This window comes from Pleurodeles waltl, chromosome 5, assembly GCF_031143425.1.
Source record: "Pleurodeles waltl isolate 20211129_DDA chromosome 5, aPleWal1.hap1.20221129, whole genome shotgun sequence".
Taxonomy (NCBI): Eukaryota; Metazoa; Chordata; class Amphibia; order Caudata; family Salamandridae; genus Pleurodeles; species Pleurodeles waltl.
The window spans coordinates 1717225322-1717248989 of NC_090444.1; the positions used below are offsets into that span (position 1 = coordinate 1717225322).

A 23668-nucleotide genomic window follows, 5' to 3' on the forward strand; every position below is an offset into this window, starting at 1 on the left:
TTTGTCACTAGATGTTGGTAACCCAGTATTTTATCCCAATTTGGAATACTGGTCACCCCTTCTATATCCCTAGTATATGGTACCTAGGTACCCAGTGCATTGGGATTCCAGGGGATCCCTATGAGCTGCAGCATTACTTTTGCCACCCTTAGGGAGCCCATGTAAACGCTTCTGCAGGACTTCCATTGCAGCCTGGTGAAATGGTGCATGCACCCTTTCACAGCCATTTTCACTGCACAGGTCACTTATAAGTCACCTATATGTCAGGCCTTCCAACCCTGAAGGCTGGGTGCAAAGTACCTGTGTACCCCAAGGGTGGTTCCCAGAGCTCGTTCAGAGTGTCCCTGTGTTTTGCCAGCTTGGATTCCAAGGTGGTGGGGCACTCAGGGAGCATCTGAGTGGCCAATGCCAACAGGTGAGGTCAGAGCCCTCCCCTGATTGGTTAAGTGACCAATCCCCCTTTCAGGGCTATTTAGGGTCTCTCCTCTGGATGTTTCTTCAGATTCGGATTGCAAAACTCCTGCAGGACTCCTGTGCATCCTTTTACTTCATCTTCTACCGACAGAACAGCAGCTGAACCCTCCATGAACTCTATAAACTGCAACAAAGAAGCCAGGACAACTTCTGCATTATTGTAACTTCAGCTCCTGCCAGCAACTGCAACAGTTTCCAGGTTGTGCATCCTCCGAGGACTGCCTATCTTCAGCCTGCACCAGAAGAACAGAAGGAATCTCCTGTGGAGTGGCAGTCACTTCCCTGCTTCAGCAGGCACCTCTCTGCAGTGATGACTGGTGGTTTGGGTCCCCTCTCCAGATGACGAGCATGGATCCATCAACACCGGTGGTGGACTCAGGTGACCCCAACAGTTCCAAGGTCCAGCTGTCCAACTTTGGTGGAGGTAAGAGCTTGCCTACCCACACAAGACAGTAACCTTGTGCGCCGGTGACTTGCATTTGCCAAGGCTTGTGTGCGACCTTCCAAGAAGCTCTTCCTTGCACAGCACTGCATAGGCCCCCTGCACTCCATGCTGCGAAGCACAGCTTCCTGAGTGGTTCTCCGGTGGCGTGGGATTCCCTTTGTGTTGTGATGCATGGGCCTCCATTTGCACCTTCTTTGTCCCCATGCTGTGGGATTCTTCTGTGCGCTGTATGGTCTTCTGAGGGCTCTCTGAGTTGCTGAGAGCCCTCTCTGTCTTCCCTTCCTGGGTAGAGGCCACCAGGTCCCTCCTGGTCCAGGGCAACGACATTTTCCACCAACCGCGAGTTTTGTGTGTGCTAAGGCTTGTTGGTGGAATCCAGTGATGCAAACCAGATTGCAATCATCCATCTGGCATGGGACATCTTCTGCATCAACCAAGAACCCACATCTGTCTTCTTGGGTGCATAATTGACTTTGTCTTCTCACGGGTGGTTCTTCTTTTGCACCTTCATCCGGGTTAGCAGGGGCTCCTGTTCTCCCTATACTCTTCAGTGCTTCTTGGACTTTGTCCTCTTCTTCCACAGGTCTTTAGGACCAGGAATCCATTGTCGGTGTCTTGCAGTCTTTTCTGGTTTGTGCATAATCTTCTATCATGACTTCTTGTCTGTTTCAGGAAACCTACCGTGATTTACTCCTGTTTTCATGGGATCTGGGGTGGGTTCTATTTCTTTCCTTTGGTGTTTTCTTACACTGCCAGCACCCCTCTACACACTACACTTGCCTAGGTGGGAAACCGACTTTCGCATTCCACTATTTTAGTATATGGTTTGTGTTCCCCCTAGGCCCATTGCACCGTATTGTGATTTTCACTATTTGCACTGTTTTCTGACTGTTTTTACAGCTATTTCTGCATTCCAGTGTATATACTGTGTATATTACGTACCTCCTAAGGGAGTGTAGTCCCTAAGGTATTTTTGGCATTGTGTCACTAAAGATAAAGTACCTTTTATTTTTGTAACTGAGTATTTTCTTTCGTGTGTGAGTACTGTATGACTACAGTGGTATTGCAAGAGCTTCGCATGTCTCCTAGATAAGCCTTTGCTGCTGAGCTACAGCTACCCCTAGGCAGCCTGACTGCTAGACACTGACTACATTTCACTAATAAGGGATAACTAGACCTAGTATAAGGTGCAAGTATCTTCGGTACCCACAATAAACCAGACCAGCCTCCTACATCCAGGACAGAAAATTGTGCTCAAAGTGCTAATTGGCTATTCTCGTCTTCAGCCCCAGTAACATAAAAGCTGCATGAACCCCAAAACTCTGCTGAACTTAGCTGACCAGTTCCAACTGGAATTGCCCTGGACCCTGCTAGTGGCTTCTGGAAGATGAAGTCCTAACCCTAAGTGTTATCTAAAAGGTCCTGGGCCCTTAGCCAGTGTAAGAGTGTACTCTGTCCTCTCAAATATTTCAAGACTGGACACTTAGAAGCTTGAACTTTTTGGAAATAGAACCGGAGGCTACCATCAGACCGCCATCGAGCCGTAGCCTCTGATGTCAAAACATGCTGTTTTGCCCCGCTGGAAGGATTTTGACTTCCAGCAAAAGTTTCTAAGTCCAACGTAGAGGGACACACAGAGACCAACACTGAGCAGCACCCCGCCCTGTGTCACCGCTCCCCTCCCACAACATATTCCAGGGCCAGGACTTTACACATTTGGAGTTTTTCCTCCTTCAACATTAAGAGCCTCATACTTTCCACAGAAACAAGAAGGCAGAGCTTGTCTGGGCAGCAGGATGGCTACTTGTTAGAGGGCTCTTCTAGCTGACTGTATCGTCCTACATTAATTTTCTTCCAGCGGGCTCTCACCAATTAGACAACATGGCTGTCTCCAGGCAGGGCTGGGAAAGCCACCTATATTTTTATTAGTGGCTGTGGGATTACCGGTGCCCTCCCAAACTGGGCCCAGTATGTGTAGGGGCCTGGTGCCCCTATGCACTGTACTGGCCTGCAGGGGTGGCCTGATGTGGGTGACATCTATGCGGCCACATGGTTGGAGCTCTGCGATGGCAGAAGATTGTTGACTCCTCAGAGCTGTGTTAAGATCAGACCCCCACAGATTTGCATCTTCCTACCCTACAGAGATTGTCCCCTTGTCTCTGCCTGGACATTTGAGACCACAACCTGCCATTTTTAACTCATCTGCCCTAACTGCTTCTCTTTGGGCCTACTCATGCCCGGACGAGGAAGGGCTTGCACGGGAGTCTATATTTCAACTGACTTTCCTCTACCCCGCAGAGGCTATTTAACTCATAGACTGCAATTGGCTTAGAGTGGGGGCTGCCAAGGGTTATGACACTACACACCTAGATGGCTCCAAGCTGGACATTCCCGCTGTGTACACTTTGCTGGTCCTAGGTATGGCGGTGGGGTCTCTAGGCCTGCCCCCGTGAAGGTGATGGATCGGGGTGAGGTGGGGCCTGAGACGATTCTGCAGTATGAAGCCTTTATCCCACCTGATTTTGTTTTACATTTCTGACCACCTCCCTCTGCTCTTAATGGGCCTGCAAGGCTCATATCCCCACTTTGATCTGCCCATACTTCACCAACTGGGTACTACCCTTCTCCTTACTGCCAACATGGGGAAAAACAAAGGGTGCCAGCAGAAACTCTTTTGAGAGCGAGCACCACACCCGCCACACCGATCACAATACCGCCGCACGTCAGGAGGGTGATGCACAATTGGACACACACCTCACATGCCTCCTGGTCGAAATGTAGTCAAGTCTCCAATCCATAGATGCAAAGCTGGCCACTCTCACGGCCTAGCTAGACCACAGAAAGAGGCAAGTGGATAACACAAGACTAGATTGGATAACCTAGAAAACTGGTGTCAGAGACAGACAGTGCCCAGGCTAGCTCGAAAGAACACTTTCTGTGCATGGACATAATCGTCAACCTCATCAAGGCCAAAAACAAAGACTTAGATGCAAGATCACTAGGCAACAACATCAGGATTACTTGAGTCCCTGAAACTGCTGCCATAAACAAGATGGAGGACCATGTTGAGTTCCTCCTCCGTGACCTATTTGGCAATGCTCGCTCTCCGGTATTTATAGTTGAATGGACGCATGATTTTCTGGGACCACAGTCTCCCCCTGAGTGCCCCTCCCATCCTATAATTACACAACTGTTGTTCTAACAGGACAGAGACGCAATACTGCATCTCCCCTGTGAAAGCCGAGAAGTCCGCCATCAAGACAACACCCTATTGTTCTACCCAGATTTCACTCAATCAGTGCAGGTGGTCAGCTAGGAATTCAATCCACCACGAAACTCTTCCAAAGTGTGAATATTTTCTGTGCCCTCCTGTACCCTGCCAAACAGCACATTTCATACTAGGGGAAACTATACTTATTCACTGATGGCAAATCTGCTCTGAAATTCGCCAAGCACATCTTAACACAGAGGCCCTTGCCATTAAGCTCACCGTGGGGCTCGGTGGAAAATCCCCTCATCGATATTGATTAATTGCAAGCACTTCCCCGGTGCCCCTCCAGAGCAGTGGCCCTACTGGAGTCGGTGAGATGACAGATGTCTTTTGGTTACCTTCACCACCCAACATTAATCCTACCAAGCCCACTAACTGACCCGGGGCACCTGGTGCCCAGATAGCGACCCTGCCAGTTCGTGGCCAGGTCATTCGCTTGGCTGTACTCTGCCTCGAGGGATGTGTCCCAGACCTGCTCTACTTCTTTCTGGGTGCAATTGTGATGGAGAACAGATTTGGGTTACTCAACCTTGTTATTGGGTTGGAGTGGGAGGCGGGTGGGTTTGGGTTGTTCCAAATTGCTTTGTTTGCTATGGTTGCTCTTTATCCCTCACATGTCCCAGACAATATCTTCCTATCTCAAACACATGTGAGCTCTCTCACCACATACTATGGCACTCCCCATTCACCTTTCTCTTAGGCCTCTATGACCACCACCACCTCCCTCACATTGAATATCCATGAGCTGAGTGACCACAGGAAGTCGCATTTGGTACATGCATATCTCAAAAGAAACAAAGTAGACATATGCTTCCTCAAGGAGATCCATCTAACACAATCATCTGCACCTGGACTAGCACACGATAGTTTGGGCAGTCGTATACTTCCTCCTACTCTAAATATGCTCAGGGGGTTGCTTTTATACTTTGTAAAGGCTTTCAGTGGCAATTGACACACTCACTACATGATGAGGCCAGCCACTATATCCTGCTTGCCGGCTTACCTCATCGGCAGCCGGTTATTCTGGTTGCCCTTTATGGTACCAACTCTGATGATACTGAGTTTTTCTGAGAGGTGTGGAGATTAATCACCAGCATCGGACCCGGGGGGGTTACATGGGGTGGTGACTTCAATATGCCCTTAAATGACCAGCTGGACAGGGCCGGGTCCTCCCGCCACCCTCATCTGAGTGCAGCACTGGCCCTCAACACTATCATCCAGGACAATTACCTACATGACATATGGCGGCAAACACACACCATACACAAGGAGGGCACATGCCTCACAGCTTTCCATAGTGCATGGTCCAGGATAGATTACTGGCTGCTGTCACTGGATGTTTGGACCTGGGTAACTAGGGTGACGAACCTCCCTTGCACCCTTTCCAATCATGCCCAAGTTTTATTAGAGCTATCCATCCCTCACTCGCCTCCCTGAGCCTTCACATGGACACTTCCCCCATGTGCACTATGGACGCTGCTTTTTCAGGATGAGATTCGTAAAGAAATTTCTGAATACTTTGCACACAAGGAGGACTTGGTCAGCTCTCCATCTACACTATTGGAGGCCTTTAAGGTGGTCATCCGGGGAGTATGCATTGCAAAACAATCCCGGGTCTTGAAGACCATATGAGAGAGACTAGCCTGATTGGAGAAAGATATCCAGTCCTTAGAATCTGAATATTCCTGATCTAAGGATACAGCTGTGTTGGCTAAAATCCATGCTAAAAGTTTACTGAGGAGGTGGATCAAGAGGTCAGCTACCTCGACTGCGATGCACAGGCTTGCCACTATTGTGATTGTGACCACCCAGGCAAGACCCTTGCAAACCTGCTCCACAGGCCATGAGCGTCCACCTATGTGGCAGAGCTGCTAGATGACAACCAGGTACTTCATTCCACCCCCAGTGAAATATTAAAGACAACCTCCTTCAACGCTAAATTGTATACTGCCACCCCAATCCAATCCGACAATGCGTTGTGCATATACCTTGATGACCTTCAGCTTGTGTGGCTAGATCAGGCACACTGTGCCTATTTGGACTCACCATTACAGCGAAAAAACTCATGCAAGTTATCTGTAACTATCACCCAGCACCCAGCATTGATGAGCTCACTACTGCTTTCTATAAAGAATATTCATCCTTGCTGGTGCCACACATGCTGTTCATGTTCGAGGAATTCCAGGATAAAGGATTCCTCCCCTGTCCCTCATGGAGGCATCTATAGTAACAATCCTTAAACCTGACAAACCTGCATCCCTCTGTAATTCTTATTGCTCGCTGTCCATGACTAATGGGGACGCCAACAGCTTTTCCAAAACCATAGCAAACTGCCGTCTTAGGTTATTCCCTAAGATGGTAAGGCCTGACCAATCGGGGTTTATCCCTGGCCATTCTACTTCTCACAATTATGTACCATCTTTGCTGTCATGCACCATCTATACCCCCAGGTTTCAGCAGTGGCCGATATTCTGGATGCCACCAAGGCATTTGATTCCCTCAATTGGTCCTACCTCTTCAAACTACTTGAGCTCCTTGGCTTAGGCACCCGTTTTCTTAGTCAAATAAAACTCCTCTTCAGTAAACATACCAGGAGCCAGAGTGGGCCACAGAGATCTGAAAATAGAGATGCCAAAGGGTACAATAAGTGGCCGTAGACATAGGGAAATCAGGCTGCCATGTACAATGTCCAACAGAAAACTAAAAAGTAAAGTTACAGTGTCTTACCTGTGTGTCACTGGAAGTACTGCTGTATGATATTACTTCTGTTGTCCACATCTTCTTCCTCTGCCTCCTCTTCCTCACTGTCCACAGGGTCCACTGCTGCCACAAGACCATCTCCAGGCTCATCCTCCTGCAGAAAAGGCACCTGGCGTCTCAAGGCCAGGTTGTGCAACATGCAACATGCAACATGCCGCGATGATCTGGCATACCTTCTTGGGTGAGTAGTACAGGGATCCACCTGTCAGATGGAGGTACCTGAACCTGGCCTTCAGGAGGCCAAAGGTCCTATCAATGATCCTCCTTGTTCGCCCATCTGCCTCATTGTAACGTTCCTCTGCCCTTGTCCTAGCATTCCTCACTAGGGTCAGTAGCCATGAGAGATTGGGGTAACCAGAGTCACCTGAAAACATCGAGGGACAACTGTTAGACACACACTAACCCTTAGGGACAACCGCATACCCAGACACCAACATATACTGGGTGGGGACTTTGGGCTCACCTATTAGCCACACCTGGTGCCATCACATATGGGATGCTGCTATTCCTCAAGATAAAGGCGTCATGCACAGAGCCAGGATAGTTGGCAGTCACATGGGAGGGGGGGGGGACAAATGCTTCATGTGTACCATCAATGGCACCAATGATGTTGGAGATATGTCCCAGGGTATAAAAGTCAGCTTTCACCATGGCCAAATCCTCCACCTGTGGGAATACAATGTAGCTGTGCATGTGTTTAAGCAGGGCTGACAACACTCTGGTCAAAACGTTGGAGAACATTGGCTGAGACATCCCTGATGCCATGGCCACTGTTGTTTGGAAGGAACCACTTGCCAGGAAATGGAGCACTCTCAGGACCTGCACTAGAGGGGGGATACCTGTGGGCTGGCGGATAGCTGACATTGGGTCTGATTCCAATTGGGCACACAGTTCTTGGATTGTGGCCTGATCAATTCTGTATGTTAGTATAATGTGTCTGTCCTTCATTGTCTCAAGGTCCACCAGGGGTCTGTACCCTGGAGGATGTCTCCATCTCATATTCATCCTAAGCGGCTGGAGCCTAGGGAGGAAAACGGTGAGCAGAGGTTCATAATCACACATCTATTGCAATAATGATGCATTTTTACATTTACAGAACCAGTATGTGAATCTGAGTCAGTTGCTGTGCCAATGTCTGCTGTGACGCAGTTAGGTGATGGCCTGTGCCCCCCTGAAATGGAGGCTGCCTGACCTGTGAAGTGGAAATGAGGTAATTTTCCTGACGTTGTGCGCCGTTGCGGTAGACGGTCGACAACTGCCGCAAAAGTTCACATTGCTTATCATTGGGCCCTATGTGTTCCTGGAGCCACTGGCGATGTACGCCAGTAGTGAAGGTACGCACCGCCATGGACGTGACCACCATTTTCTATCTATTCACTCACTTGCTGCCTGACCTTCAACAGGAGAGAACCTGAACTGCAAGTGCTGCTGTGACCTGTGTCTAGAAGCGAAAATGGCTCATGTGTCTGGGGAAAGGGCCCCTGCCTTCACTGCGGAGGAGCTGGAGAGACTGGTGGATGGGGTCCTACCCCAGTACACGTTACTCTACGGTCCTCCAGACAAACAGGTGAGTACACTGTGAGCATGATGCGTGGGCCATGAATGTATGAGTGTTGTGTGTGTAAGCCACATGTAGGGGGTCTGGCCTTCCAACGAGGAAGGGGTGCCCGTCGTACCCTGACCCCCCTGATGTTCCACATCCTGGCAGTGGCCTATCCGGAGTTGGATGGGTGCTTGAGGGCATCACAGCAGCCACAAGGGGGTGAGTACAAATTAAGATTCATTACTTTGTGCGCGTAAAGGTTTTACCTGGGTGGGTATGTGGAATGTGAGTGCCCCTAGGCCAAGGAGAACATGGCAGGGTAGGTCCCTTGTTGGGCAGGCTCTGAAGCACTCCAACCCCAATAGTGTTAGTGGGCATCTAAAACCGGTCAGGGCCCTGTTTGTGTCAGGTGTGCAGCTGATGGCGTTAGGCATTGTATCCCATGGGCTGGTGACTAGCATTGTAACTGGTAATGCATGGAATAGTGCATAGGGCTGCTCCCTCTGAGTTGTGTGCGCCAACGGTAGTGTTATTGCTGGCACTGACCAAGTGTATCCTCTGTCTCTCCCCCCCTTATTGTTTTGTCAGCTGTCCTTGTGTGTTTTAGCATCATCTGGCGGAGGAGCAGAGGCACCGGCGACAGAGGGAGCTGCGTCCCACATGGGCCTGGAGGCCGAATCCACTGACGGTGAGGGCACCAGTGGGACAAAGGGCGAGGGGAGCACCACGACGGGGACAGGAGGGGACACCACAGACAGCGACTCCTCCTCCGATGAAAGCTCCATGGCGGTGGCGGACACCTCGGTGCCCACCACCGCCGTGAACAACAGGTACAGCCGCCACCCCCCCATCAGCACCGCCCTCCCAGCAGCCCCTCAGCGTGTTTCCCGTGCCCGCTCACCCAGAAGGGTGGGTATCTCCTTTGCCCCAGACACCTCAGGCCCTGCCCCAGTCAGCCCTGCTGGCCTCAGTAAAGAGGCTATTGACCTCCTGAGATCCCTCACTGTTGGGCAGTCAACATTCTGAATGCCATCCAGGGTGTCGAGGGGCATTTGCAACAAACAAATGCAAACCTGGAGGGCATTCACTCTGGCGTGGTGGCCCAACATAGAGCATTTCAGGCTCTGGCCTCCACACTGATGGCATCCATTGTCCCTGTATCCAGCCTCGCCCTTGCAACTTCCTCTACCAAGTCCCAATCCCCTTAACCCCAGCCTATCCCAAGCACACCTTCAGACCAGCATTCACTCAAATCAACACACAGAAGTGGCTCAGGCAAACACAAGCACCGCACTTCATCTCACAGGCACTCACACAAGCACGATCCCCATGCAGACACACCAACATCCACTGCCTCCACTGTGTCCCCCTCCTCCCAGTAGCATCTCCACTCACACCTGCATGCACTACATCTTCATCCACTACCTCCATCACCAGCACGCCCATCACTACACACCCCTTACTGGCAGTCACCACCCCCACATCTATGCACACGTCCGCTGTGTCCTCACCCACTGTGTCTGTGACCCCTCCTCCCAAAGTACACAAACTTAAGCACCCACCCAACAGCCATCCACCTCACAACAGCATCCAGCCCATGCACCTGCACCCAAACTCAACAGACAGACACCTTCTACAAGCACTCCCTCTTCCTCCACTCCCAGAAATTTGCCCTATTCCCACTCCAGTGTCCCTAAGAAGCTTTTCATGGCAAACATTGACCTCTTTCCTACCCCTACCCCATCCTTCACCTCGGGCCAGGGTGGCTAAAACCCAGCCCAGCACCTAAGCCACGAAGTCCACATCCGCTGTGTTTCCTGCAGCTGTCAGAGGCTCAAAGGGGGCACCCGTCAGCCCAGCCAGTGTGCCACCAACCCCTGCCAAGGCAAAAACCATTCCGCCACCTGGCAAGGTGAAGAAGGGGACAGCATTCAGCAAGGGGAAGGAGTCACAACCACCCAGCACGGCCACCTCAAAGACTCCAGCTGCCAGACTCAAGGTGACACCACCATCTGCCAAGGTAAGGAAGGGGCACAAAACCCCAGACAAGGCACTTCAGCCGTCTGAGGCTGCAGGTGAGAGCCTGGTGGCTACCAGCACAACCGCCAGCACCGCCACGTGCACCATGGCCAGCACCGCCGCAAGCACTGCCACCTGCACTGCTGCAAGCACCACTACTGTCAGCAGCAGCAGCTCCAGTGGGCAGCCATCTGAGGCTGCAGGAGAAGGGCTGGAGCCTCCCCCCACCACTGGCAGCACTGGCACCTGCACCGCCACAAGCCTCGCCGCAAGCACCGCCACCTGCACCACTGACAGTAGCACCACTGCCAGCAGCAGCAGCCCTAGTGGGCAGCCATCCAAGGCTGCAGGAGAGGGGCCAGAGCCTCCCTCCACCACTGGCAGCACCCCCACCAGCACTACCACCAATGTGCAGCCGTAGCTGCCGCTGGATGGACTCTAGCCCTGCCTCCATGGACTATTATGCATCCTGGTCACTACAAATCTCGTGGCTCAGGCACCCAGGTGAGGGACTGTGAACTGCCACACCTCAAGTGTTGCATCACTGGGCACAGAGCCCCGTCCAGAACCAGTGGAAAAGGCATCACCTCACCCTATCCTTGGCAGGATGAAGCACACTGGGCACAAAGCCCCCTCCAGAACCAGTGGAGAAATGCATCCACTCACCCTATCCTTGGCAGGATGAACACACTGGGCACAAATCCCCCACCAGAACCAGTAGAAGAAGGCATCCACTCACCCTATCTTTGGCAGGATGAAGCAGACTGGGCACAAAGCCCTCTCTAGAACCAGTGGAGAAAGCCACCCACTCACCCTGTCCTTGGCAGGATGAAGCAGACTGGGCACAAAGCCCCAGAACCAGTGGAGAAATGCATCCACTCACCCTATCCTTGGCAGGATGAAGCAGACTGGGCACAAAGCCCCATCCAGAACCAGTGGAGAAAGGCATCCACTCACCCTAACCTTGGCAGGATGAAGCACACTGGGCGCAAAGGCCCCTCCAGAACCAGTGGAGAAAGGCATCCACTTGAGAGACTGTGGCTTTGCACTCCTCAGGAGCAAGCAGTGGGCAAACCACCCACTTGAGGGACTGTGGCCTTACACTCCCCAGGACATCGCTGTGGGCATGGAGCCCCCTCCAGGAGCAGTGGCGTTGTCCCATCTTCCAGCTGAGGTGCCCCCCCTTCCCCGTCCCCCTGAGGTGCCTGTGTGTTTTCGACCTGATGCCCCTGCAGTGTTCTCTCCATATTGAGGCAGGAGTCAAGTGTGGGCTTGGCCTATGAGTTTTGGCCCAGTGGACCACGGATATTTTGAGTGGACAATGTACCGCCTTATGTACATATTGTATATATTGTAAATACTGTTTTTGAATTTGTAGCGTATATCTGACTATTTCTAATATGACACTCATTTGACTCAATTCCTTTTTGTCCTTGCATTCTTCCAGAGGGTTACGGGGTGTATATGTAATGTTGATGCATGTGTTTGTGTGTATGGAGTTGGGGGTGAGGATGGGGTTGGGGGTGTTGCGTGTGTGTGTCACTCTCTTTTTCCTCCCCCACTCCCCTGTGTGCTAGACGCAGTACTCACAGTGGTCGTAGCTGCCGCCTTTCTTACTCCTGGTAGATGAGAAGATTCACCAACATGGGTACACCTGTAGTTTGAACTCCATGGCGTCCTAGTTCTTCCTTGGGTGTCGAGAGGTGAGTGGTTTCCCTTCTGTGGACTGTTTCTGCCGTGCTTTTGATGGTGTTGGTACTGCCCCGGAAAAGCTGGTGGATGGGCGGGTTGTATTGTGTGTGGGCAGTACATTGTCTGTTGGTGGTTACCGCCGATGTGTTTGTTGCTACCGCCGTGGCAGTCGGAGTGTTAAAGTGGCGGTCTGTGTTGATGGTTTCCGCCGTGGTCGTGATTCTATTTTTTTTACCGCCGGCCTGTTGGCGGTATTACCGTTGCTTTAACACTGACCGCCAGGGTTGTAATGAGGGCCAATGTTTCTCCTCCCTCAAATTTTAATGGCAAGGAATGCACCTGCAGTGTCCCAAATGCTCAGGTGGACAGCCCTCTGTGGGCAAACATGAAGGAAGCTCAAACAATTCTGCAAAATACTTGTGTCAAGTTTCAGAGTGGATGGAATTTGACAAAGACCGTTTGGCCACCAGACTGCAAAATTGCTTGCTATCCCTGGAGGCCCCAGCCTCATGAAGCTCCTCCCATATCTGATTACATACTTTCTTCTGCCACCTAATACGCACTAGTCCCCCATTCTTCAATGCTAGACCTAGATTTCACTTGGCTATCCTACAATCCTTGGTGAACCAGCTCACGGTGGCAGTCACACTCCCCCAAAAATTGGAACAGGTTCTCATGGATCATAGCAACCTCATGAATTTGAATTTGCCCTGGTGAAGATTTTTTCAGAGCTACTATAGCCTTGCATACGGTGTTATCATTGCCATTACAACCTCTGGCCTGGGTGCGATGTTGTCCCATCTAAGTTGCAGAATGCAACTTGATCCTTGTTCCTGATCAGAATGATCTTTTAGCATACAACATTGTGATCACTAACGCTCATATTTATGATCCTGCAGTCTACAACACATTTCCATAAAGGCAAGCAGTATGTAATCAAAACTGCTGGTGCAGTTAAGTTGATTATACATACAAGATGTAAATGGGTCAGAGCTTGTGTGACCATTACAGACCCTACAGGCCATCAACCAATAGGATAGTGTAAAATAGAACAGTTGGCATGCAGCATCTGTCGATCTTTTCACCTGTGAGATAACAAGAGATGGGACCCTCCATTCCTCATCTTCTCCTCAGTAAACAAGTGACCATAGCTTCCCATAGGTTCAAAAGTAGTATTAAAGTCCCCTGCGATGATCATATTGTTGTTTGAGAGAAATTGCTCCGTATGCGCCCTGAGCTGCTTTGGACTAGGAGTCTCTCTACCACCTCTTACTCCACAGTTGTAGATGTTGTACAGGTACACCTCATGTTTATTTGCCCCAGTAATTTTAATGCACAACAGATCAAAAGATGGGAGATATATGGGTCTCAAAACTGCAATCAAGAGGATGCCAACCTCTACCACCAAGCTACCCCAAAAGGTGCCCCTTTGCAGTGAAGGTCGTTGCCACAAAGAAGTTAAAATAGCTAGACTTGTTGAAAGGATTCACTCTTTTAAAAAAAAAAAATTAAATTATTATTTCATATGGTGCATATTATTATTCACAGGATCGTAACAGGATGCGCAGCTGTATGAATCTCCTTTCCATGACAACTTTTGAACAGTTAACCCTTACTGCTATTATATTATTTTACCCCTATGATGAGGGTTGTTCCTCACATTGATATGTGAGCAGGCTAGTGATCTGTGGTGGGGGCCGCTGATGGGTCTCTGTTTCAGCACAGCATGCCCGTGGAGTAGGGTGGTTGATTCCCACCATTTCCAGCTCTGGGTCCTCATGTACCCATCCTCTCTTATTACAACAAATAACAAGCAAACTAAACAACTTTCCCAAGAATCCAAACCTAATTACGTGGTGTATGAGTGTGTCTATGGCTGTATGGGGCCCAGGCGAGGGGAGTGGAAGGGACCCAGGGGAGCCGCCCCATGCATGACCTTTCAGGGAGGTCTCACAGGGGTGTGTTTGTCGTGCTCCTAACTCCGCAGGTTAACCCCTTCTGTACCTTGGACGAGATGATCTCGTCCAAGGCTACAGTTCCCCTGTGCCTTGGACGAGATCATCTCGTCCTAGGCACAGGGGAACTTGGGGGCGCGCTAGCGCGCCCCCCCCGTGCACCCCCCTTCCCCCCCCAGGCGGGGATGGAAGGGGAAGACCTTCCCCTTCCACCCCCGCCCCCCCCCAACGGCAATCCGATGATGTCAGCGCGCTGACGTCATCTAGTGTTGCCGGCGCGCTGGAAGCCATTTGCTTCCAGCGCGTCTTCGGAGCAGGAGCTCACAGGTGAGTCCTCTCCGTTTTTGGGGGGCGGGGGGGTTGAGAAAACAGACATGGGGGGAAAGGAAAGGGTTTTTCCTTTCCCCCTGTGTCTGTTTTCTCAAGATTCCTGCTCCACGATCGCAGGCAGGGCCCGCGATCGTGGAGCAGGAATCTCCACTAGCCACCAGGGATTTTCTTTGTGCCTAAATTTGGGGGCGACCCCTAGGGCAAGGGTCGCCCCCCCCCGGGGGCAATTTTTATTTGGATTTCGCCCCCCCCTGGGGGCAGATCCGCCGATTTTTCGGCGGATCTGCCCCCGGGGGGGGGCGAAAACCACTAGACACCAGGGATATATTTTTTTATGTTTGTTTTTGGGGGTGACCCCTTGGGCAAGGGTCGCCCCCCCCGGGGGCAATTTGTATTTGTATTTCGCCCCCCCCTGGGGGCAGATCGGCCGTTTTTTCGGCGGATCTGCCCCCAGGGGGGGGCGAAAACCACTAGACACCAGGGATATTTTTTTTATGTGTGTTTTTGGGGGCGACCCCTTGGGCAAGGGTCGCCCCCCCCGGGGGCAATTTTTATTTGTATTTCGCCCCCCCTGGGGGCAGATCCGCCGATTTTTCGGCGGATCTGCCCCCAGGGGGGGGCGAAAACCACTAGACACCAGGGATATTTTTTTTATGTTTGTTTTTGGGGGCGACCCCTTGGGCAAGGGTCGCCCCTCCCCGGGGGCAATTTTTATTTGTATTTCGCCCCCCCCTGGGGGCAGATCCACCGATTTTTTTCAGCGGATCTGCCCCCAGGGGGGGGCGAAAACCACTAGACACCAGGGATATCTTTGTTTATGTGTGTTTTTGGGGGTGACCCCTTGGGCAAGGGTCGCCCTCCCCCCCGGGGGCAATTTTTATTTGTATTTCGCCCCCTCCTGGGGGCAGATCCGCCGATTTTTCGGCGGATCTGCCCCCAGGGGGGGCGAAAACCACTAGACACCAGGGATATTTTTTTTATGTTTGTTTTTGGGGGCGACCCCTTGGGCAAGGGTCGCCCCTCCCCGGGGGCAATTTTTATTTGTATTTCGCCCCCCCCTGGGGGCAGATCCGCCGTTTTTTCGGCGGATCTGCCCCCAGGGGGGGGGCGAAAACCACTAGACACCAGGGATATCTTTGTTTATGTGTGTTTTTGGGGGCGACCCCTTGGGCAAGGGTCGCCCTCCCCCCCGGGGGCAATTTTTATGTGTATTTTGCCCCCCCCGGGGGCAGATCAGCCGATTTTTGGGCTGATCTGCCCCCGGGGGGGGGCGAAAACCACTAGACACCAGGGATTTTGTTTTTATTGTTTATTTTGGGGGCAACTCCTGTGGCAAGGGTCGCTTTTTTTTTTCTGTTTCGGCCCCCCCCCCCCCCGATGGCAGACCAGACATTTTTTGGACGATCTGGCCCGGGGGGGGGGGGGGGGTGGAAGCACACTAGGTGCCAGGGATTGTGTTTGGTGTGTGTTTGGGGGCACCCCTTGGGCAACGGTCGCCCCCCTAAGGTGGGGAAAATTTGTATTGCCCATCTCTGCCCGTAATTTTGTAGGGCCATCTGCCCCCAAGGAGGGCAGGGATTTTTTTGTTTTGTGTTGTGCTGGGGGTGCCCCCTTGGGGAAGGGTCGCCACCTGAAAGGGGGCACAGAGGTGTTGCCCATTTCTGTCCCCCTTGGGGTCAGATTGGCCAAATCTTTTACGCCCATCTACCCCGAGGGGGGCAGGATCCACTTAGGTACCAGGGACAACTGCTAAGTTCTTGGTGGTGGGGTGTTTGTCAACTGGCAAAGTATTTGTATTTGTGATTATAACAATTTATTTCTTCTTTTTCTTCTAGTTCAACGCTTTTGCTTCCTTTGCTGTGGATCTTTGCGGTTTTGGCAGTAGTTGTCCTGCGGTTTGCATAGTTGCATGTTTTAGGTAAGTGAACGCAATTTACTCCAAAGGAGTATTGTTGACATGTTTGTAGGTGGTGTACTAAATGCAGTATTGTGTGTTTGACATTGTCCTTAGATTTGAGCACAGTGGTGTTTGTGTTGTCATATGTCTAAATTTCTTTTTTCTTTTTTCTTTTTAGTGGGATTGCAGAGTAGTTGCTTGGTGAGTAGCTATTTCAGGCAACTGTGTGGTATTGTTTTTTGTAGTACATAACTCTTTGTGATAAAGCTACACTTTGTTTATTACTTATTTTAGTGCTAGTTGTTGTTGGCAATCCATTTGTTGTTAGGATCATGGCTAGCCGCAAAGTGACCGCTCAGCAGGTTGTTCGCATGCTCTTTGAGTCGTCTTCAGACCATGATTACGACACTGACTCTGCATCTGAGGCAGAGGAGGAAGCAGGAGATTCTGGAAGTGAGTTTTCTGTCCGAGAGTATTCTTCTGATGAGGAAGCTACTCTCAGTGCAGATGAAGGGCCTGTGTTAGAGGAGGACATTGATGTGCCAAGAGTGCAGCAGCCTGGGGCTGCAGGGTTTCCCATTGGAAGACCTGACACCTGGATTGCCCCAAACATGGAGCAGCCACAGTTACCTGCATTTACTGGTCTCCCAGGGTGTAGAGTTAATACGGAAAACTTTCTGCCTGTCCATTTCTTTCACTTGTTTATGGACGATGTATTTTTGGAAGAGATTGTGGAGCAGACAAATGTGTATGCAGAGCAATATTTGCGGGACAACGCTGCCAGACTTAAACCTCAGTCTAGAGCTACTCATTGGGTTCCCACATATCTGGAAGAGATTAAAAGGTTTTTAGGTTTGTCTTTTTTGATGGGGTTGATCAGGAAGCCGTCACTGGCTTCTTATTGGTCTACTAGTCCCTTGATGGCAACTGCTATATTTCCTGCAACTATGACACGTAATCGGTATTTGCTTCTTCTTCGTATGCTGCATTTTGTAGACAATGCTTTAGCCTTGCCACGAGATCACCCTGATTGTGACCGCCTTTTTAAGATTAGGCCTGTCCTTGATCATTTTGTGGATCGGTTTTCAGAGGTCTATGTCCCAGGCAAAGAGATAAGTGTGGACGAGTCTTTGGTCCTTTTCAAGGGGCGTTTAGTTTTTAAGCAGTACATTCCTAGTAAGAGGGCACGGTATGGGATTAAATTGTATCTGCTGTCAGAAAGCAGTACAGGATATGTGTATAATTTCCGGGTCTACACTGGTAGGGATTCCAGTATTGACCCTCCTGGTTGTCCGGCCACTTTTGGAGTTAGCGAAAGAATTGTGTGGGAACTTGCTAGACGGCTGTTTAACAAAGGTCACCATTTGTACGTAGATAATTTCTACACTGGAGTGCAGTTGTTCAAGGAGTTGTTTAGGGTGGACACTGTTGCTTGTGGCACAATCTGTTCTAACCGGAAAGGCTATCCAAGGGAGCTTGTCTGTAAAAAACTTGAGAGGGGACAGTGCAGTGCCTTGCGGAATAATGAGCTGCTAGCTCTGAAATTTTCAGACAGGAGGGATGTGTACATGCTATCGACCATCCATGATGAGAGTACTTCCCCTGTGGCTGTTTGGGGTCAGGTTGCGGAAGTGCGCAAACCTGCGTGCATTTTGGACTACAATAGGCACATGGGTGGTGTTGATAGAGTAGATCAGAGGTTAGAACCTTACACTGCTCTTCGTAAGTCATATGTGTGGTATAAAAAGTTGGCCCTACATTTATTTCATTTGGCAACTTTTAATGCCTTTATTGTATACAAGGATTGTTCACCCGAGTCAAGGATGACATTTGTTAAATTTCAGGAGTCGGTGATAGAAAGCCTTATTGTGGTGGAACCGGCAAGAGTTCCTAGAGTAGAAGTGGTGGAGGATGTGGCTAGATTGAAAGATCGGCACTTTCCAGATCACATTCCTTCCACTCCCAAAAAAGACATGCCCACAAAGAAATGTAGAGTATGTGCCCGGAGATCAATCCGGAGGGAGAGCCGGATGTACTGCCCCGAATGCCCTTCAAAGCCTGGGCTGTGTGTGCCCAGCTGTTTTAGAAGTTACCACACAAGGAAAAACTTTTGGGAAATACCGTGAGCGTAAGCTGTCTGTTTTATATTTTCATATGTTTCACGGTTGGCATCTGTTGTGTATTTAGTTAGAGCTTTTGTGTTTGTAGTTTTGTGCTTATTTTATAATTAGTAGTTTCTTTGTTGTTTATAAATAAAAAAAAGTGATTGCGGAGCGTGGGGTGGCGCTTGGCTGGCGGTGTGCGTGGGGTGGCGCTTGGCTGGCGGTGTGCGTGGGGTGGCGCTTGGCTGGCGGTGTGCGTGGGGTGGCGCTTGGCTGGCGGTCTGCGTGGGGTGGCGCTTGGCTGGCGGTGCCAGCCGAACGGCAGTCCACACTCCCATCAGCTGGTGTGATTCTTGTATCAGGCATGTGGGCATATGTAAGTGATGGGCCCTTGAGTGGCGCGGTCTGTCGATGTGAGTGTTGTAATGTGCTGGGCCCGTGGCTGGCGGTGTGAATGGTCTTGTGCGTGTCATGTATGAAAGGTGTGTGAATGGCCTGTAAAGCAGTTGGTGCCTTGTCGCGGCTTTACAGCTCACGAGCTGTGAGTCATTGGTTCACTTTTTTGCCTTTCAGTTATTAGCAGTGCATTTAATTTTTGTGAAATCTCTTGTTAATAAAATTTGATCCACTGAACCATCACTCACCCTCGTGCCAAATCCAACCAGTATGTGTTGTACAAAAAGACAAAACCTGCTCCACTGTAATCAGGCGTCGCAGCACACCTGTGACACGCTAGGTGCCTCGGGTGGGACCCCGATGATGAAGCATGCCACCAACTTGGTTGGTGGGTGAGGGGTCTTCTTCACATAACCTAAGTGTGTTTCTTTTCACAATTTTAGTGTTTGGCACATCACGGACGTATGTGCACACATCAAAGTGATATATTCCAAAAATGCCTGTGTTTGGGGGGGGGAGGGCCCACCTATGTTTTTGGTCCAGGGTGCGGCTGTCATGTAGGGAAACCTACAAAACCCAGATTTTTTTTTAAAATAGGCACCCCAAGGAGTCCAGGGAGGTGTGGCTTGCGTGGCTCCCCCAACTATCCCTTCTATCCCTTCAGGTTTTGGGCCTTATTCTGTTCCAGGCACCTGGCCCACCCACACAAGTGAGGTATCATCTTTATCGGGAGACTTGGGGGAACGCTGGGTGGAAGGAAATTTGTGGCTCCTCTCAGATTCCAGAACTTTCTGTCACCGAAATGTGAGGAAAACTTGTTATTTTAGCCAAATTTTGAGGTTTGCAAAGGATTCTGGGTAACAGAACCTGGTCCGAGCCCCGCAAGTCACCCCATCTTGGATTCCCCTAGGTCTCTAGTTTTCAGAAAGGCACAGGTTTGGTAGGTTTCCCTAGGTGCCAGGTGAGCTACAGGCCAAAATCCACAGGTAGGCACTGTTTTCTTTCAAAAAACGGGATGTGTCCACGTTGCGTTTTGGGGTGTTTCCTGTCGCCGGCGCTAGGCCTACCCACGCAAGTGAGGTATCATTTTTATCGGGAGACTTGGGGGAACGCTGGGTGGAAGGAAATTTGTGGCTCCTCTCAGATTCCAGCCACAGAAATGTGAGGGACATGTGTTTTTTTAGCCAAATTTTGAGGTTTGCAAAGGATTCTGGGAAACAGAACCTGGTCCGAGCCCCGCAAGTCACCCCTCCTTGGATTCCCCTAGGTCTCTAGTTTTCAGAAATGCACAGGTTTGGTAGGTTTCCCTAGGTGCCGGCTGAGCTAGAGGCCAAAATCTACAGGTAGGCACTTCGCAAAAAACACCTCTGTTTTTTCCCCAAATTTAGGATGTGTCCACGTTGCGCTTTGGGGTGTTTCCTGTCGCCGGCGCTAGGCCTACCCACGCAAGTGAGGTATCATTTTTATCGGGAGACTTGGGGGAACGCTGGGTGGAAGGAAATTTGTAGCTCCTCTCAGATTCCAGAACTTTCTGCCACAGAAATGTGAGGGACATGTGTTTTTTTTAGCCAAATTTTGAGGTTTGCAAAGGATTCTGGGTAACAGAACCTGGTCCGAGCCCCGCAAGTCACCCCTCCTTGGATTCCCCTAGGTCTCTAGTTTTCAGAAATGCACAGGTTTGGTAGGTTTCCCTAGGTGCCGGCTGAGCTAGAGGCCAAAATCTACAGGTAGGCACTTCGCAAAAAACACCTCTGTTTTTTCCCAAAATTTAGGATGTGTCCACGTTGCGCTTTGGGGTGTTTCCTGTCGCCGGCGCTAGGCCTACCCACGCAAGTGAGGTATCATTTTTATCGGGAGACTTGGGGGAACGCTGGGTGGAAGGAAATTTGTAGCTCCTCTCAGATTCCAGAACTTTCTGCCACAGAAATATGAGGGACATGTGTTTTTTTAGCCAAATTTTGAGGTTTGCAAAGGATTCTGGGTAACAGAACCTGGTCCGAGCCCCGCAAGTCACCCCTCCTTGGATTCCCCAAGGTCTCTAGTTTTCAGAAATGCACAGGTTTGGTAGGTTTCCCTAGGTGCCGGCTGAGCTAGAGGCCAAAATCTACAGGTAGGCACTTCGCAAAAAACACCTCTGTTTTTTCCCAAAATTTAGGATGTGTCCACATTGCGCTTTGGGGTGTTTCTTGTCGCCGGCGCTAGGCCTACCCACGCAAGTGAGGTATCATTTTTATCGGGAGACTTGGGGGAACGCTGGGTGGAAGGAAATTTGTGGCTCCTCTCAGATTCCAGAACTTTCTGCCACAGAAATGTGAGGGACATGTGTTTTTTTAGCCAAATTTTGAGGTTTGCAAAGGATTCTGGGTAACAGAACCTGGTCCGAGCCCCGCAAGTCACCCCTCCTTGAATTCCCCTAGGTCTCTAGTTTTCAGAAATGCACAGGTTTGGTAGGTTTCCCTAGGTGCCGGCTGAGCTAGAAGCCAAAATCTACAGGTAGGCACTTCGCAAAAAACACCTCTGTTTTTTCCCAAAATTTAGGATGTGTCCACGTGGCGCTTTGGGGTGTTTCCTGTCGCAGGCGCTAGGCCTACCCACGCAAGTGAGGTATCATTTTTATCGGGTGACTTGGGGGAACGCTGGGTGGAAGGAAATTTGTAGCTCCTCTCAGATTCCAGAACTTTCTGCCACAGAAATGTGAGGGACATGTGTTTTTTTAGCCAAATTTTGAGGTTTGCAAAGGATTCTGGGTAACAGAACCTGGTCCGAGCCCCGCAAGTCACCCCTCCTTGGATTCCCCTAGGTCTTTAGTTTTCAGAAATGCACAGGTTTGGTAGGTTTCCCTAGGTGCCGGCTGAGCTAGAGGCCAAAATCTACAGGTAGGCACTTCGCAAAAAACACCTCTGTTTTTTCCCCAAATTTAGGATGTGTCCACGTTGCGCTTTGGGGTGTTTCCTGTCGCCGGCGCTAGGCCTACCCACGCAAGTGAGGTATCATTTTTATTGGGAGACTTGGGGGAACGCTGGGTGGAAGGAAATTTGTAGCTCCTCTCAGATTCCAGAACTTTCTGCCACAGAAATGTGAGGGACATGTGTTTTTTTAGCCAAATTTTGAGGTTTGCAAAGGATTCTGGGTAACAGAACCTGGTCCGAGCCCCGCAAGTCACCCCTCCTTGGATTCCCCTAGGTCTCTAGTTTTCAGAAATGCACAGGTTTGGTAGGTTTCCCTAGGTGCCGGCTGAGCTAGAGGCCAAAATCTACAGGTAGGCACTTCGCAAAAAACACCTCTGTTTTTTCCCAAAATTTAGGATGTGTCCACGTTGCGCTTTGGGGTGTTTCCTGTCGCCGGCGCTAGGCCTACCCACGCAAGTGAGGTATCATTTTTATCGGGAGACTTGGGGGAACGCTGGGTGGAAGGAAATTTGTAGCTCCTCTCAGATTCCAGAACTTTCTGCCACAGAAATGTGAGGGACATGTGTTTTTTTAGCCAAATTTTGAGGTTTGCAAAGGATTCTGGGTAACAGAACCTGGTCCGAGCCCCGCAAGTCACCCCTCCTTGAATTCCCCTAGGTCTCTAGTTTTCAGAAATGCACAGGTTTGGTAGGTTTCCCTAGGTGCCGGCTGAGCTAGAGGCCAAAATCTACAGGTAGGCACTTCGCAAAAAACACCTCTGTTTTTTCCCCAAATTTAGGATGTGTCCACGTTGCACTTTGGGGTGTTTCCTGTCGCCGGCGCTAGGCCTACCCACCCAAGTGAGGTATCATTTTTATCGGGGGACTTGGGGGAACGCTGGGTGGAAGGAAATTTGTGGCTCCTCTCAGATTCCAGAACTTTCTGCCACAGAAATGTGAGGGACATGTGTTTTTTTAGCCAAATTTTGAGGTTTGCAAAGGATTCTGGGTAACAGAACCTGGTCCGAGCCCCGCAAGTCACCCCTCCTTGGATTCCCCTAGGTCTCTAGTTTTCAGAAATGCACAGGTTTGGTAGGTTTCCCTAGGTGCCGGCTGAGCTAGAGGCCAAAATCTACAGGTAGGCACTTCGCAAAAAACACCTCTGTTTTTTCCCAAAATTTAGGATGTGTCCACGTTGCGCTTTGGGGTGTTTCCTGTCGCAGGCGCTAGGCCTACCCACGCAAGTGAGGTATCATTTTTATCGGGAGACTTGGGGGAACGCTGGGTGGAAGGAAATTTGTAGCTCCTCTCAGATTCCAGAACTTTCTGCCACAGAAATGTGAGGGACATGTGTTTTTTTAGCCAAATTTTGAGGTTTGCAAAGGATTCTGGGTAACAGAACCTGATCCGAGCCCCGCAAGTCACCCCTCCTTGGATTCCCCTAGGTCTCTAGTTTTCAGAAATGCACAGGTTTGGTAGGTTTCCCTAGGTGCCGGCTGAGCTAGAGGCCAAAATCTACAGGTAGGCACTTCGCAAAAAACACCTCTGTTTTTTCCCAAAATTTAGGATGTGTCCACGTTGCGCTTTGGGGTGTTTCCTGTCGCAGGCGCTAGGCCTACCCACGCAAGTGAGGTATCATTTTTATCGGGAGACTTGGGGGAACGCTGGGTGGAAGGAAATTTGTAGCTCCTCTCAGATTCCAGAACTTTCTGCCACAGAAATGTGAGGGACATGTGTTTTTTTAGCCAAATTTTGAGGTTTGCAAAGGATTCTGGGTAACAGAACCTGGTCCGAGCCCCGCAAGTCACCCCTCCTTGGATTCCCCTAGTTCTCTAGTTTTCAGAAATGCACAGGTTTGGTAGGTTTCCCTAGGTGCCGGCTGAGCTAGAGGCCAAAA

At 50.4% G+C, this 23668-nt stretch overlaps 1 protein-coding gene across 1 annotated transcript in view; it reads left to right on the forward strand.

Moving 5' to 3' along the window:
• The first annotated feature begins 822 nt into the window (after window positions 1-822).
• The window catches only part of LOC138297149 (adhesion G-protein coupled receptor F3-like), a 385565-nt gene continuing 362719 nt past the window's right edge, over window positions 823-23668 (forward strand). The window contains exon 1 of the mRNA XM_069236640.1: window positions 823-898. Coding sequence (XP_069092741.1) covers window positions 823-898 — 76 coding nt within the window. The remainder of the gene's footprint in view (window positions 899-23668) is intronic.